This window comes from Dipodomys spectabilis, unplaced genomic scaffold, assembly GCF_019054845.1.
Source record: "Dipodomys spectabilis isolate Male_0828 unplaced genomic scaffold, ASM1905484v1 ptg000288l, whole genome shotgun sequence".
Classification (NCBI taxonomy): Eukaryota; Metazoa; Chordata; class Mammalia; order Rodentia; family Heteromyidae; genus Dipodomys; species Dipodomys spectabilis.
The window spans coordinates 2,801,218-2,819,776 of record NW_024870965.1 but is presented as its reverse complement, the minus strand read 5'-3'; the positions used below and the strand labels follow the sequence as shown (position 1 = coordinate 2,819,776).

The 18,559-nt window shown below is 38.1% G+C and overlaps 1 protein-coding gene across 1 annotated transcript in view; it reads right to left on the bottom strand.

Annotated features, from left to right (window-relative positions):
- The window catches only part of Dennd1b (DENN domain containing 1B), a 158,170-nt gene that overhangs the window by 86,568 nt on the left and 53,043 nt on the right, over positions 1-18,559 (bottom strand). Inside the window, exons 4-7 of the mRNA XM_042701274.1 lie at positions 10,410-10,459; positions 8,059-8,178; positions 1,123-1,192; positions 96-176 (exon numbers count right to left, since the gene is read on the bottom strand). Of these exons, the coding sequence (XP_042557208.1) occupies positions 96-176; positions 1,123-1,192; positions 8,059-8,178; positions 10,410-10,459 (321 nt within the window). The remainder of the gene's footprint in view (positions 1-95; positions 177-1,122; positions 1,193-8,058; positions 8,179-10,409; positions 10,460-18,559) is intronic.

Genomic DNA, 18,559 nt, shown 5'->3' with positions numbered 1-18,559 from the left:
TCACTGAACTCTGACTGGAGACAGAGGTGAGTGAACAAACAACTTCCGATGTTCTCGGGGGAGAGAGCATCATCACTGATTAAGTAAGTACTCACCACACTTAAATTGACAGGAGTGTTTGCCTTTGGTACTGGGTGGTTATAGAGTGACTTGAGAGTTTCATTCAAATCATTTTCCTGAAACAAAGAAAAGTCCATTTAGTTAGTGAAATAAACAGTAAACTGCTGAGCACAGGCGACTCATGCCTGTAATCCTAGCTACTCAGGAGGCTGACATGTGAGGGTGGTGGTTGAAAAGAAGCCCTGGAAGAAAACTCTATTAGACTCTCATCTTCAACAAACCACCCAAAAGCCAGCAATGGAGCTATGGTATAAGTGGTAGAGCACTAGCCTGGAGCAAAAAAGCTAAGGCCCCAAGTTCAAGCCCCTGTTATCAGTGTGTGCACACACACATACACACACGTGCACATGCACGCACACACACACACACACACACACACACACACACACACACACACACAATTAAAGTGCCCTTGTATATTACTGGTGGGGATGTAAAATGTTCCAACCACTGTGGAAAATGCCATGGTGGTTCCTAAGAATCACATCATCCAGCATTTACACTTCCAGTTATGCAGAGGAAAACCCTGAACCTAAAACCTGGTGGAGACAGCTCTGCAACCAGCATCATACAAGTATTATTCACTATAGGCAGAAGGTGGATGCAGGCTAAGTGTGTACTGAATAAACAGATTGCATAGCTTCAGTTAGATACATTATTCGGCCTTAAAAAGGAGATTCCGACCTATGCTACTATGTGGGAACCTTGACTGTTCCATGCTAAGTAAAGCAAGCCGATGCCATACGAACAAGCACTGTAATTCCACCCCAGGAAGAGGCACAGACTCAGGCAGGCACAGGAAAATGGTGGTGGCCAGGGCAGAGAGAAGAGCGGCATGGGTAGCCCTGGCGTTTTTCAAGATGAAGTTTCAGAGAAATGCAGTGGGACAGCTGAAGAATGTTAGAGATGCACCGAACGCCACAGAGCCACATGCAGAAAATAGTTACTACGGCACGTTTTCCATTGTGTCTATTTTAACACAGTAAGAAAAACATAACTTACCAGTTCCTTTACCAAGTAATCTGCCAGAGTATTTAGAAGCTTGTAATAGACTTCAAACCATGGCAGGTAACTGTTTAAAAAAAAAGTTATATAAATCTCTATGCATATATGTTCCTCAACACATAAAATTGAAATATATATATATATATATGCATATGTATTCAAAATGTAGAATCAAGAAACAAGCCCTCAAAATAAACAACAAAATAAGTAAAAACTAAAATACAATAAAAATAAACATCAAATTTACATACTGTTTCAAACAGGCTGATCATAAAAAAGCAGAAAGAACTATATACCCATATTCTCTTCACCAGCACAAAATACTCACATGCTATCTTATGATTCGTTATCACAAAACAAATTAGTCAAAGTTCTATTGTGAAAGCTGTTTAGCATGAGCTTCTATTTTATACCAGTGCTATCTAAAACTATTTAATCCTATTTCATAGTAATCACTAATTGTACTCAGGATAAATATCACCCACCATTCGAATATATATACACATGTACACACACATACACACACATATGTGTGTATATACACGTATATATACATACTAATTTTAAAGAGCTTTTAAGACACTATACAATGACACTGCACATGACCTATCGATGTTATGTAATTATAGGAAAAAATTGAGAAATCTACCTCAGGAAGGTTTCTTCACGTGAGCATGTATAGGTGCTTATGTAAAGTATGAAGACACCTTAATGCCACTATGGAATCTAGCCTATGGGATCACCACTGTGCAGGTGGCCTGTATTACAGGTGGCACAGGTAGTTCAGGCGGTCTGCCTGTCCACCTACTCATCATTATGCAGAATAACATGCAATCACTCTTTTTAAATATCACCGAACTTGCAGCTCCTGCTGGGAAACAGGAAACGTTTCTCTTGCCATTTTTCCTACTTTAACTCTCATTTACTAAACTAGATCCTTTGTAAAACTTTCAAAACATATTACTAAGTTGGGCATGTAATACAAGTGAATTCTGTATTTGATCAATTCTTCAGAAATTATGTTTAAGTAGAATGGCAAGTTTCCAAGTAACTATTATTACAAATACCAGAAAGCCTGTTCTGAAAAGTGTAAAACTACAAAAAGCTTTTAGACACCAAAATAAAACATTGTTTAAAGTTAAATTTAGTTTTGTTTGCTAAATCAAAATATACTTCTATGAAAACTAAGCAGTAAATCAGAAAATTATCTCCTTATTTAAAAACATGTAACATAACAGTATATAAAAAAACCTGCCCATACTTCCCCTCCAGAGAAACAGTAAATCAAAAATATACCACGTTGCTGATTTTCAATTAACAGTCATTATTTCCCTCAAAGCATTAGTTTAATAAGCTAAGTTTTAAGAGAATACATTTTGATGTTTTTATTACATAATTGTTCATGGATGAGAAAATAAGGATAAAAAATATTTAAGGAGCTGGGAAGGTGGCTCAGTGGTAGAGCGCTTGCCTTGCATGCATGAGGCCCTGGGCTTGATTCCTCAGCACCACATAAGCAAAAAGAAAAAAGCCGGAAGTGGCGTTGCGGCTCAAGGGGTAGAGCACTAGCCTTGAGCTGAAGAGCTGAGGGACAGTGCCCAGGCCCAGAGTTCAGGCCCCATGACCGGATCCAAATATATATATATATATATATATATATATTTAAGACATCAGTGAATTGCACCTAGACAGTCTATCAGAATGTTTTCATGTAAAGTATTATTTATCTGTGATAATGAATGATACTTTATGAATCAGTAGAAACCTAACATCTTAGCAAAAGTTGTACCAGGTAAACTACAGTATCTTTGCTCAGCAGAGTAATATCATTGTTTAAAATGATGATTACAAATACTAGTACTATGAAGACACCTATCATATATAAATGTATTTACCTAACTTTTGGTTGAATATATGCAATTACCTTTTGTGACTTCTGGAAATACCACTGGTAGAACATAGTAAAAAGGATGTAAACAAAAAAGGACCAAATTCAAAATGTCATCAAATCTCTCAATTGTGTAAGAATTTTATTTGAAAATAGAACAATCTGCAAAAATGCATACTATAAACAGCATAAACTTTATATGCTTATTTTTGGTTTTTTCTTAGGTAATTTTCAAACAATATGTGTTCAAAGCAGCAAATTAATTAAATTATATGCTTAAACTAATTGCCAATGAGTTGAAAGGTTTTTCACTAAATCTTATACTTCCAAAGTTACTCCCAAACTGTTTTTTTTTGTTCACAACCTACCACAAAAAGCCTAGAAAGTTTAAAGAAAAACCTATATTCAGAATGCTTAGAAGACTTGAATCTAATAATTTTCTTGAATAGTTAAACACTGTAAAGATAACTTCTTTTAACAAAAAGTAAATGTGCCTTAGACTTGTGAGTATACACAAATATAACAAATTATTCTGGAGGGCCAATTGTTCTGAAGTTTCATCATATGATCACTTCCTTAATTTTCAACAAAGATGTAAGGCAGGCAGAAAACAGACATAATACAAATCCTTGCGCTCATTTTGCTGTGTAAGAGGATTTCCCCAACACTTGGACTTCCACTCTCGAGCTGATAAAACTTTTACATTCCAAAGTCAAAGGTTAAATAAAGGGAAGGAAATGGTTTTTGTCAAACAGTCAGGTAACCGCTAACACTGGATGATCAGCAGGAACCTAACGGAGTAATCAAATAAAAGCAAGGAAACTGCCTTTTGGGGTAGGAAAACGTCTGATGTCTAGAGGCTGTTTTTCTGTCTGGAAAATTGACACAAAAATGTGTAAAATTGAAACGTTCTGTTCCCTAAGGGATTTGCTCAAAGGAAGAGTGGGAAAGTGTCCTGGTTTGGGCTAAGTTAAAAGGGGCAAGGGGAACTACCAAGGCCGCGACATAAATCTGTCTTGCTTATTAGAATATTTAGTTTTGAACCCTTGGCGACAATTTTATAGTTGTAAAGCTATGTTAATCGAGTTGGGGGGAAAAGGTATCTTGTGCACTTTTTGCTAGTATATGAAAGCAATCCCCCCATCAAAAAAAGTTAAAGCAATCCTGAGTACAAACAATGGGACAATTTAGTGATATCTCAGGGTATTTTTGAAGTCATGTCAGAGAAAAGAATTAAATAAAACTTGTAACAATAACCCCCAAATAAGTAACAGTTTCCATATTACTCTGGACTGAAATCTAACTTCTCTTCTAAAAAGGAAACAAAACTAATAGAAATTTAAGAAAGAACAAACAACAACATGTTGACCTTTAAACATTTTTTAGCATAAGTCCAAGAAGGGGGAATAAAATAAACATTATTTTCATGGCTTGGTGCAGACAGTCTCACTTAGAACTTGAAGATAAACCTAAGTTAGCTGTAAACCTCATAGTTCCTTCAACGGCTCACACACAGACCACTGCAGGAATAGTTTTGGAAGTGACACAAGTCACAGAAGCAGAGAACCTAGTGGTAGTAAGCAAACACTAAAGGATGTTGCTGCTTATTAGCTTCATATTTAAGAGCCTAAGAGTCCTTGCTATTCAAAACTTCAACTAACAAAGTTTATTTTTTGCTGGTGCTGATGAAAATGTTCTGTTAATTTAGATTTTTGTAATAAAATCTTTTTAAATTCCTTCTATGTATTCACTACTTTTATTCTGACTACTCTTTTCCAAGAATATAAAGTATTTTCAACTGTTTGGTATCAACAAAAACTCAAGAGACATAAATATTTTTCTTGTTAAAATTTGATATGAGTGCCAAGCCCTGGTGGCTCATGCCTACAATCCAAGCTACCTAGGAGGTTGAGATCTGAGGATCATGGTTTGAAGCCAACCCAGGCAGGAAAGTCTATGAGACTTTCTACCTCCAATTAACCACCAAAAGCCTGAAATGAAGCTATGGCGCAAATGATAGAACACTAGCCTTGAGCAAAGAAGCTCAGTGCCCAGGCCCTGAGTTCAAGCCCTAGGACACACACACACACACACACACACACACACACACACACACACACACACACACACACACACACACACACACACACACACACACACACACACACACACAGTTTCATATCTATGAAACAAATTCACACATAAGCAGGTAATAAACAAGATGATTCTGGGGGAAAGAATAACATTTACTAACAATAGGAAAACTGTAATGAGTAAGATATTACTGAGACAATGGAAGAAACACTTGTTAATTTTGCCTAAGAATCTTAATTCATTTGCTCCTGAGAATAAATACCAAAACCAATCCAGTATGATCTTGATGTACAATTCCTAAAAATACAGCAACTTCAATAAAGATATACTAATCTTATACAATCATAGCAAGGTATTAATTTTTTATATTCCTAAATCATAACACAGTTCAGGCAAAGATATAAGTAACTGATTAAAAAACATAATCTGAAAGAAAATCATATTGGTATAATATCTCAATTTATCAGAAAAGAAAAAAGAAAAGCTACCAATTGTCAGATTAAGCATGTACAAAAATTCGAGAAATGTATAAAGGATATAATGAAAGTCAATGGAACATTTTCAATTCATGAATCACTTTAAATATATTCATCTATCTTACCAATTGCCGTAAGTACTATAATTAATCCCTTATTTGATAAGCTATTTAAAAATTGTAAATGTGTCTGGACAAGTCTTATGGAAACAAGACTCTACATTTCTTCTGTGAATAAATTTCTCCAGCGCTTTGCTTGTTTTCCAATTGTTTTTATTTGTTTTATATATGTATGGGTTTTTTTAATGTGCAGTACTAAACATTAAGCCCAGGGCTTTTGAACATGCTAGGCAGAAGCTCTACTTGACCTATGCCCCCTGCTCTTTTCTTTGTTTGTTGTTTGTTTGTTTGTTTAATAGAGTCTCACCACTACCTTTCCCCAGTCTAGCCTTGAACTAAAACTCCTTCTGTCTCTTCCTCCCAAGAAGCTAGTTGGGCATTCTGGTGAACACCACCATACCTGACTTCTGTTCTTTTTCTAAGTAATCTGTAGGTGCTTATAAAGTATAGTTATTGACCTTCTGCTATATCGATTATCAACTTACCTCTACTAGTCAATTAATTTCTTTGTTAATATTTGTCAGCAAGCATAAGTTTACATCATCACCATTACACCACCCTGTCAGATTTCAGAATTTCATGGTAGGTACAAAAGGCTCTCGCTACCAGCAATTTTATTTATGCCAGCGGGATTTTTTTTAATAGTATATTTAGTTTTAGGGTTCTGGTCAACAATGATAAGTTCTATCTAAAGCAACGGAGAACCCCAAGCCAGGTGGAAAACCGGGACTGGATTCCCACTCTTTGTCCTACGACAGTAACTCTGTGATGGATCAAAATCATTTACTCAAAAATAACAAACACTGCCAAGAGCTGGCATATAAATACTGACCTATCCACAGTCTTTTTCTGACTAAGATGCTGATTTTCTACTAATGCCTTCTTCACCGTCAGAACTAGATAGCTACCTGATTTACGGGCTACTCTCAAAGAACACCTCAGTACCCAGGCTCACAGCACAGACCGAGGTAAACCATTAAAACTTAAAGGGGAAATGTTTTTCGAATTTACTAGAAAAAATAAGCTAGACAATGGAGTTTTTCTCCATGATTTTTTTTCATGGAACTTTGATAACATGTCTATTTCTTACCTACCAGAAAGCACTGTCAAATTACCAAAAAAAAAAGGAGGCATAAAAGGACATGCATCTCACCCACTCTCCCCATTCCACAAGCCCATCTCCACCACCCATCCACCTATCTATGTCTTGAAACGTAAGACTCTTCAATAACGTATATGTTTTAAATATCACTGCTAGGGAACCAAAAAACTGTGCTCTAAAAGAAAGAAGACATTCAGTTTGATCTAGAAAGCCATGACGCCGGGAAGATGGAAACCACCGCTTCTCCAGTTCCATCAACTGTTCTGAATCTATTAACATCTCACTGAAAGGTGCAGTGAGAAGCCATCAATTTTACACCAAGGGTTTCTCTGCACTATGAGAATTGACAGATTAAATGTAGTTCTTTCCTCTCAGCATTTCTGCAGGATCTAGGGTAGCTGCAGGGTAACAGCACAGAATCACTTGTTACAGACTATCCGCCTGGATTTGTGAAGCACACTGCATTTCCAGGAGAGCTAACCTGTAGATGCCATCCTCTCCAGAGTGACTCAGATCCAAGGTTCGCCCTCAGCTACCCACTGAATGGAGGAAGACGTGCTGGATGGACGGAAGTAGGTCAGGTGGGAACTGGTACCAGAGAGATCATAGTATGGCTCAGCCCCTGCTGCTGCACCCAGCTTGCTGCTGAAGTCAGAAGCGCAGGACCAAAGTAGCAGATGTCACCACTTCCCAATGAGAATTAGAAATAGCAACTTTTGAAAGTTTTAAAAAATCCAATCGTCAAACAGACCCCTCAAACTTCTGCCAGCTTTCGGCTTTCCATCACCAGTCATTTTTGCTAAAGCCAAGTTGTGGTACAGACAGACATGGCTCACATTTATTAAATTGAATACTTATATCCTATTCAATATGTGCAACTCATACATTATTTGAGGTGATATGTTAATTTTCAAAAATAAATCCATAAAATCCAATCTTTAAAAGAGTTAGTTCTTTCAAGAAAAAGAATATGTAATACTATATACATATATATAGTATATATTTATATATACCATGTTATTGCTAACTCATTACACCCAACTGGTTAATTAAATTATATGGAATACCAGGGAAATCACTTTTCAACGTAACTTGAATTCAGAATGATGACAATGAAAGAAACAAATGCTGAGGGCTTCTTTTGTCTTGCTTATATTTTGGAGATCCCAAGCAGAACAAACACAAAAGACAGAGCTAATCTGTTGTACAGGTACTTTTCTTTTGCTACTTTTTTTTTTAATTATTGTTACTTACCTCAGGATGCATAGACAAATTTTGCCTCCTGATGTGAGTCTGCAGAATCCGAATCTCTGCTTACTTTCTATGTCTGTCAGCACAAAGGTAAAGTGCTGTCCAACTTGGTTTTGAGACACCCTAAAACACAGCAACATCGTGAAGCATTCAGCCTGGTGCGACATCTTTTTTTCAGAGAGACAAAGGCAACAAAATATTTCTCATTGGCATTGGTTCTACCTTCCCGATCACTTGGGTCCGGAAGCTAAAATTATGCTTTAAAACTAGAACAAGTATCAAACGTAAACTAAACCATGACTCAAACATCAAAATATCTTTGCTGTGTTTTGTAGGCTGGGCAACTTATTACTTACTAATTCATTACCAGGAAACTGGAAGGAGTGTACCATAAGTTTTGTAAGGCTAAAAGTACTCATCGATATATATTTTTTTTTCTTTTTTGGTCAGTCGTGGGGCTTGAACTCTCAGCCTGGGCACTGTCCCTGCGCTCTTCAGCTCAAGGCGAGCGCTCTACCACTTGAGCCACAGCGCCACTTCCGGTTTTCTAGTGGTTTATTGGAGATAAGAGTCTCACGGACTTTCCTGCCCGGGCTGGCTTTGAACCGCAATCTCAGATCTCAGCCTCCTGAATGGCTAGGATTACAGGCGTGAGCCTCCAGCGCCCGGCAATATATTGTTTTAAATATGAAGATACTATTCCCCAGTCTTCAGAAGAAGCCACCCACGGCTGCGTCCTTGTACTCAACTGCAGCCTCTCTTTTCCAAATTAAGGTTTTTCTTGCTTTTTAATTGTTAATTGCCTAGACAGCAAATCAAGTTGTTTTAGAAGCTAATGGCAGCCACCAATAGCCACTGCAGTTGCTTGGCCTGTTGACCCAAGGAAGCACCACACAAAACCCTACCGCTATCGTTTTTCTTAGCATTCTCTTTTAAAATTTTGAATATACTAAAGAACAATTTCTCAGTGCAAATAAGAAGACAGTCTCTACCAAAGAAGCATACTAGCTAATCTGTAAGGAATTTTTGCTTAAGAATCATAATACTATAACGGGTCACATTGCACTATAAGGGATAATACAAATCACTAGATAAATAATATTTCCTTCTATTTCAAACATATGAATATAACTTTCTGGAACTGTCCTGTAACCTAGGCATTAAATGTAATATAACTTCTAGTTCCTTTCCCAAAGTAAAATAGCCATAACACCTATACACTTCAGGTTGAAAAATAGCCATATGGATTTTTAAAAGAGAAATAAAGTACTACCAATGTACCAATACAATCAAATTACTCTAACAAAAAAAAGTGCTGGATACTTAACAAATATAAGAAGACAGTCTTTAAAAAGTTTTATAAATTTTACTATGTTTATCTAAGCTTTGTAAACTTCAAATAAAACTCCCAGTAACTGATGTGGCCTTTAGTGCTCAAGTTTTACAACACTCTTTCATAGCTTTTCTTCCCCTATTTCATTCTTACGATTGATTTGGAAACTGTAATACAGGGGGTGAGCAAGGGGCATGGTTGTCTCCCCAAAAGTGAGGTAAAACAAGGGGTGTCATTTGTCAGGGTCAGACAGTTTATTTTTAATATAGTAAAACTTTAGAGTCTTACTAATCCTTTGCAAAGTATTTTCCTAGAAAAAAAATTTTCTTTAAAAAAAAAAAAGAAGAAAACAAAACTATCACACTCTTAAGAAAACTGATAATAGGGTGTGAAAATCACATGACATACAATAAATGACCTGTTATTATGCTCAGAGGGCTATGTATTCTGCTGAATTCCAACTGCAGACATGTAGTTTGTTCCGTATCTGTGCAGTAAAATATTAAAATAATAAAGTTTTCCACACTGCCTTCAGGAAGATCTCCTGTAGCCTCACCCAGTGCCGCACGCTTCTGTGGAGGAAGCCGGCTGGCCCAGGAGATCACTAACCATGACAGGCCCAACGCTACACAGATGGCCTCTCCTATTAGAAGGCGCGAGATCGAAAACAGGCTCTCTACATCTCACTTTCAAAGACATCCTTTGAAGGCTCTGCTGGAAGATGCATATTTTTCTGCAACCACTTAAGATGCATACACAAAGAATACAAAAAAAACAACAGAACCTGCTGGTGCTACCGAGTTAAGACTCCTAGCTGACCACAGTGGAGAAAAAGATACACTGGTCCAGTAGGCTTCCTCATTACTTAATTGTGAAGCTCTAGTCTCCAGTGCTTCTCTGGAAACTGTAAGGATAGGGTATTATTTCATTTTGTAAAAATAAACAACAAAAACACGCAATCATTTGTAGAGCATTCACTAAGATGGACTAAACTTATTTTCACTCCGGACGCATACCATACCTTTCCACGTCAAAGGGGAAACAGAACTTTGGCACACTCTGCAACACTTCCTACAAATGCAATGCAAAATAAAGAAGATACTTTAGCATATGTTTTTAAAGATGCAGTTAAAACTTTTTAAAAGACATTTTCTAGGAGAAGGGGGCGGAGGGGGGGAGAAAGGGGGTAGTTGTTCTTTCGTTGTTCCTTTAAGTGAACTAGCACAGGTTCCTAGACTAAAATAATTGATTATTAAAAAGGAATTAAGTTTGTCTTGGGCAGATTGTACAGACAATGCTGCAGAGGCCCCAGGAGGGAGCAGCCTGGCCTGAAGGGTATTAACACCTTCGCATCCCCGCTGGGGTAGCCTTCAACAAGGCCATATGGATTTTACAAGAAGCACCACACCATATGGAGAAGCTCCGTCTGCTGCTACTTGTACCACAGGCTAGCCATTGGGACTTCTGACAGATCCTGGCTCAAAAATATAAATGTTGTTTCAATTAAAATGCAGGCAGAGAAAAGGGAAGGAGGTTGGCAGCAGAATGAATTACTGAGGGGTAAAATAACTCTCCATGGCCCATACTCCAATAGTTTTTATTCACATTTTTTTAAAAGACTATAGTGTAAGAAAAATAATATGTCTCAACATTTGATACTGTTTTCTTTTTCTAAATACTCTTAGAAATGCAAATATTGTTTAAAAAAGTAACCCTTTAAGCTAAACATAGCTCACTACTATTCTGTGTATTTTCCTTTAAATTTTACTTCATACTACAATCAGGGTTTCAATTAAGCCTTAAACAAATTCTGATTTTAAAACCTTCAATGGCAACATAGTCATTATAATTTATTTTTAGATATCATTTGCATTAATAATTATAATAAAATGCAAACAAACAGGCACTCGACAGAAAATAGAAAAAAATGTATTTTTTTGTACCTCCCCCCAAAAAACAGCTTAAAATGGAAGCCTGGTTCAAAAGTTGTACTAAATACAACTTCCTACTAATTCAAAGCGAAGTGATCTTACAAGACAAGGCAGACTGATGAAGATGCTTACTATTTAAAAGCCCACAGAGCAAGTACCTTGATATTATCGCCAATTAATCTCTCCTACTCACTCAAAATTGTTTTAGCTATCACCTCTTTACCAATACAACTTATACTTGTAGAATCACCAATACCTGAATATTCAAACTCTCTATATAAACACAGCGCTGAGTTTTTTAAAGAGGAATTGCTCAAATGCTTTTAAAATGTACACTGCATTTAGCAATTAAGAGATAAAAACACTGGAATCCCAATAGCAATGCCTAAGAGAGCTTCAGGAGCGTGAGCTCACAGAAGCAAGAAGGAAAGCAGTCTGTGAAACGCCACCTCCCACCCTAGGGCAGGCCCCCAGGTTTGCTTGTGAACCTGAGTCTTTAGAAGGCTGAACACAAACTGCATTTAGAGAAAGTTTTGGGTTTGTTTTTTTTACTATGGATAATATTGTCACACGTGACAAGGGGAGGGTCACGAAAATTTGAAATCAATTACAGAAACACAGTTCCATGCAAATGGGAAGAGTTGTTTGTCACTTGGCTACTGCTCAGTCTTTATCGTGGGTTGCAGACTGAGGCCATTCATCATATTTATTACCTATCTGAGTGCTATTCAGACATCTTCCTACGAAACTGTGCCAACAAAGACTCTGCAAACGGCAATGTCTACCTCTAAACATACCCAAACCAGTCATATACCCCACATCAATGCGGAGACTTAAATTAAGAAGAAACCTTCCCTATCTTGCTCTCGCACCTCCCTCCAAGCACACACGCCTGCACCACAGTATCAGCTCGCTTCCCAACTGGCAGCAGCAACCCTCAGGGGATAGGTCTTTAAACCTCCGCACTCTTTAAAATTCAGCCAGCCAGCAGGTCTATAGACTAGTGTATAAACAGTATAGACCAAAAAAGAAAAAAAAAGCATCCTCTCTGAGCTTATGTCAGTGACAAAGCAGCTCCACAGTTCACTGTTTCTCCCCTGACAGTGTAAGCAGGCTTTACACAGATCAATAGCTGAAAGTCCTACCTAGCTCCCAGGACTCGGTTTTCTTCCTTAATTACAGGTGCTATGCAAACTGAAGTTAAAAAAGGAAAAGAAAGAGTTGCAGGGGAGAATAAAATGTATTCAAATATCTTTCTTAACATCAGCATTAAAAATTATACTTCTATGCTTGCCAAAGAAAAAGGTGTTCATAAAGGCTACGATACACACACACACACACCACAAACACACACACGCACACACACACACACACCACAAACACACACACGCACACACACGCACACACACCTAGATCTGCAATCACAGACTACATGAAAAGGTTAAGGTAATGTTCTTGAGAAGTTATAACCTTTTCCTCTGTTTCTAAAGGTTTTTCTTTTTAAATAATTTCTTTACCCAAGAAGATTTATTTGAGTTCCAGAATCTTCCTTACTCTCCAAAATATACTTATGCAAAAAGTACATACTGACTGACACATTAAATGACAGAAATAACACAAATGAATGAAATAGAAAACAAAATTATGAATAGTGAAATATAAGGGCAACAGATACTTCTGCATGCTCTAAAACAAAGCAACCCCATCACATTAATAACTAGACACAAGAACTGATGAAAATGTATATTGCTTTCTGACCCATATCAATAAGTTGATCTTATGAGAAAAAAGAGGAAATGGCTAAGAAATAGTTAAAATGGTTTAAGTGGTGTGTTCTTCTTTGTGATTACCTCTAAGCACTAGAAACTGATGGACAAAACAAGCACGTATTACCTATTTTCACTTGTAGATATTGAAACACTTAAAAATGAGCACCCACTGGGCACCAGGAGCTCACACCCGTAATCCTAGCTACTCAGGAGGCTGAGATCTGAAGAGAGTGGTTCAAAGCCATCCCAGGCAAGAAAGTCCAATTAACCACCACAAAACCAGAAGTGGCATTAAGGCTCAAAGTGGAAAGCTCTTTTTGCTTAACAGCAGCACTCAGGCCCTGAGGTCAAGCTACACACCAAACAACCAACCACCACCAACAACAAAAAAGCATCCAACAGTTATTTAAATCAAGGTAAGTAGAAGGTAAGTAAGAAAACTCATCAGGTTTTACATGTGTGAACTGATGGGCTACCGAGGCTATGTGGGAAGGGTGTTAGAAGGCAGCAGACCTGACTTTCACACCTGGGAGATCTCGGGGTTGTTTATTAGCAGAGGCGTGGGCTTGGGGCATGCGGCTGCCAGCGCTAGGCAGCGCTAGCACAAAGGCTCTGGTGCCACATTTGCATTCAAATTCTCTCTCAGAAGGCACTCCCTCTGCCAAAGGAGCAAACACTGAGTGCCTACCTCTTACAATCAAAACAGGGCTCACTTGGAAGCGATGTAGATGGGAACCAAGCAAATCCACATAAAATGATTAGAGCTTATTATACCCCATCTCTCTCTCTCTCTCTCTCTCTCTCTCTCTCTCTCTTTCTCACACACACACACACACACACACACACTAGTTAGCTAGTATATTCAAAACTTGCTCTAACAACTACTATCAGAGGAATTCTAATAAAGCCATTTATCTATTCAACAAGTATCTACTGAATAATAGCTATGACATTAGATATTAACATTGTCTTCTGTTCCCAAAACTTTACATACTTCTAAAATTGTTTAAAGCAGTTTGGCTCATACCTGTAGTCCTAGCTACTCAATCCTAGTTACTCCTAAACAAAATCTGAAGATCCTGGTTCAAAGTCAGCCATGGCAGGAAAGTCTGTGAGACTCTTATCCACCAAAAAGCTGAAGTGGAGATATGGCTCAAGGGATAGAACATAAATGCCAAACAAGACCACAAGGCCCTGAGTTCAAGCCCCAGTATCTGTGTGCATGCGTGTGTGTACACACACACACACACACACACACACACACACACACACACACACACACAAAGCTTATTAAATAACCTACTTCCTTTAAAGACTTTTCAGACCTGTAATACAGCTGTGTATATGGGTATACACGTGGACCCACACATAGCTGTAGATTTGATACATTAACTACTACGTCACCAAGCACAACAGAAGCAAGCAAGCATTGTCCTATAACATATACATTTAATTATCTGAATTTGTACAGGAAACTTTCTTTGGGCTATCATATTTGCTATTTGTTTTATCGAAAAATATTGTGGAAGTTCACTTCATTCACGTACTTATCCGTCAGTCCACTTGACAATGACTAATTACCCATCTATGCAAAGCAGTGGCCGAGTCAAGATTGAAGTGCTTCCTGCTCCCTCTTAAAATCTCAAATGAGCTGTTTCCTTCAGTGGTCTTGGCAGGAGTTCCTGCCGGAAGTAACTGTGAAGTCACCGCCTCTCTCGCTACACTGCTGTCTGTCGTGCACGGTTCCCTCACTTTTCCTCTGCCTATTAGGCATTTTTTTCCTCAGCCTTAAAGATCACCAGACCCTGGAGCCACAGTATTTCTCTAGCTTTACATATCTGGACCTCATGCAGATAATCTTTCTGTCATGCAAGATTCATGAAAACACTTCCCATTTACTTCCCAAGCCTTAAATAAAACTGATGTTTGTGCAGTCGCAGGCCCACAGAGATTAGTGTGGCCGACAAGTAATTTACCATTACCCTTTTTCTCCAGTCCTGCCTTAAACCTTATTCAAAACTATCACTAGAATGGCTTATATAGTAACTCTTGTAATAACTGGATAGGAATCTTGTAGTTTGTCGGAGGTGTTTGAAGAAATAGTAGGACTTTCAAATTCAGAGACTAATTCTGGGACTTCATGCTACAAGGTATCTGGAGAGTCTATCTTCAGATGGCTCATACTCTGGGAGCAATGACATAGTTACTATATTTCTTGGAAACTGTAAGATCACCTAGCACAAATGAGAATCATACAGCCAGATGTGGCGTGAAGCCTAATCCCAGCACTTAGGAGGCCAGGTAGGGGGGTCAGAAATGTGGGGTGAGATGAAACTGCATAGGAAGACCATATTCCAAAAGAAAGAAAGAAAAGGAGATCAAGGTAAACGTCTGCAGTCTGAAAAAAAGACTTAACTACTTGTCTGTGTACCTACTTGGAGATTTTTGTCCGGAGTAATTAAATTTATAATTACATAATTACAGAAACTAAACCATTCTGTAAGAACTACTTTAAAAGATATAAAATTGAATCCCTACTCCTCCCTGATATACTAACTCCATGTGTACTTGTTTAATTGTTCATTATGTTGACTTTGTGAATATTTAACATGTGATGAACAATCATAGCTAATCTCAGCATTGGTGAGAAAAATAGAAGAAGAAAAAAACCCAGGGGTCTAGAAAATAGACATGTAAACCAAAGCTGGGAGTGAGAAGTCTCATGGGAAGGCATCGTAGGTAACAGAAACAGGAAGAGGAAGGAGAAGCCGGCAGGGCTGAACGGGAGGAAGAGGAGGGGAAGGCGCAGTGCAGGCACTGGCTCCATGTCCATCCCTGCACTTGTAGTAGCACGGCATGACTGATTGATCAGCCGTCAGCCAGATCTAGGATGTTAGCAACCACCCCCCAGAAAGTTTTAGTTGTTGTAACTGGCATGATCAATAAAGAGCAAATGCACTGCCAAAATCCTTGCGTGCTCATTCAACTTGAGTCTGCCTGAGGCCTAGCCAGTGCTTGACATGGAACCCATGCTGAGAGGAAAAAAAAAGTGCTCCCATGAAATAATCCATATTTTACTACCTTTCATATGCAGAAAAATGAGGGAGAACCAAGTAACTTGTGCAAAGGCAAACAGCTAGCCAGTCGCTTCAAACTATTCGGCCTTACTTTATATATACATGTATGTATATATATATATATATATATATATATATATGATTATATATGTATAGATTATATATATGATTTTATACATATAGATTACTCAATGCTTCAAAGTCAAGGTTTAACCTCAAGTATGAAAAATACAGGATTAGGGTGGAAAGGGCCATATGGTAGGAGGAGAGATGGAGCAAAACCACTTGCAGGATCACAGATAGGCCTGCCCTGCCCTAGAATGTCCTACTCTCTTGACACTAACTCCTGCGGGATGATGGAATTGTAGAGGAGTTGCTTATATCTATGCAGCTATTGAGAATATTAGACCTATAGCCAAAACAAAATGATTTGTAAATAACAGATTGGTAAATAAGAATCAAAGCATCTTCTTTAAAATCCAAAACAAAAGCATTCATATCAAAAGGAAACAACACTAAAGTCAACAGGCAGTATGAGGTTAAGCAATGGACTAAAAAAGAGTTGAAGACACTTCAGGCCCAGGATTAGGAATCTGTAGACAGATTAAAGCTGTCTATCTATACTGGTGGTCAGATAAAGACACAAGCTCGCTTCAGATGAGAAACACCTGTAGCCACTTGTTCCACTCTCGGGACATTCTATTCACTGACCTTTACTAGACTTTTTAAGCCTCTCCCCCCATTTAAAATTGAATCCAAATACTCAATAATTAAAATAATGCCTTACTCTGGTTTGACTCGGTCAACAAACTGGACGAAAAAGAAAAAAAAAATCCAGGAGCTCTGTATTTTTAGACTGTCTTAGGATACACAGATTTTCCTGTCCGTACTAATGCTCACAATTTCAAACCTGAAATCACACGTGAGGTAGACATGTGTTTCTTAAACTCTATAGAAATGGTGTGAGCTCCCACCTCTACCCCGCCCAGAACACCCAGCTCTGGAAATGAAAGTCTAGTTCCCTCTTCCTGCTGATGTAATCTTTGGCTTCTTGCTGCAATTATAAAGAAGGTGCCAATTTTGTTCTTACTTCTGGGAATGGAGAACCCTGACTATTGGAAAGTGAAATAGAAACACTGGTTCTTTTTACAGAATGAAAGCCACCAAACAGCAATGGGCTGGCTTGCCCCCAGTCTGGTCCACTTTGGCACAAGTGACCTTAAAGAGAAATCGCGACTTCCTGAGTCTCTGTAAAGGATTTCACTCCAGGGGTAAGAAGTTATAACCATTTTGATAAACTTCCTCAGTTAAGCACTAACAATTTTTTCCTAAATTGTCTCAAAACTTCCACTTAACTTTTACATAACATCATTTTATTGGATTAAGTGAGAGATAAGAAGTAGTTAGGGAAAAAAAAGCAGTGAATTATTTATAAGATCCAATAAGGGAGAATGCTATAATTTTATTTTCCCTTTCACCAGCTGAAACCTAAAAAGGTCCAAAACAGTTCTGCTCATTGGTGATGCCCTGAATGCCTGTCTGCACTTACCCATCTCTGTCACGTTTTGAGCTTCCTTGGCCCACTGCTACCAGCGATCGCAAAGTTCTACAGTCGACACTCCACTCATCACTTGAGCAGGTATTCAGGAATCTGATATACAGACTGGTTGGGGATTCAAAAATGAAAGTGCTCTGCCCTTGATCTGAGAGTACCATTGCTCCTGGCTAAATCTCGTGCACCTTTTTTCTTTTTTTTTTAAATAAATGTATTTTTTTTATTGTGAAAATACTGCACAGAGGGGTTACAATTACATGGGCAAGATAATGAGTACATTTCTTATCAAGCATTGTAGCGTCCTCGTTTGTTTCCACTTCCCATCCCTTCGCATCCTTCCCCCGTCCCCCCCACCAAAGTTGTAAAGTTCATTTTTCGACATAATGACTTGTACATCTCATTGTTGCAATAGGTCCTCCTGCATCCCTGTTTTAATGATTTGTTTTTTCCCTTCCCCTCCACATATACCAACATCATATATAGTGAAAGCAGGGGTTGTATCATGGGGGAGGGACATACAAGGCAACAAAGACATAATCTTATGAATATGTTAGAAACAATCGCATGAAAGATCTCTTTTTTTTTTTTTTTTTTTTGGTCAGTCGTGGGGCTTGAGCTCTAGGCCTGGGAGCTGTCCCCAAACAATTCAGCTCAAGGCTTATGCTCTACCACTTGAGCCATAGCGCCACTTCTAGTTTTCTGGTGGGTTTTTTTTTTTAATTGTGATTAGTGATTACATAATTTCCCAAATTTCACAGTATTGTGGAATAATGATGCTCATTTAAAGTCAAAAGCTCATTCTAACTTTCCTGGAGCAAATTGTCCATCACGGTCTATAA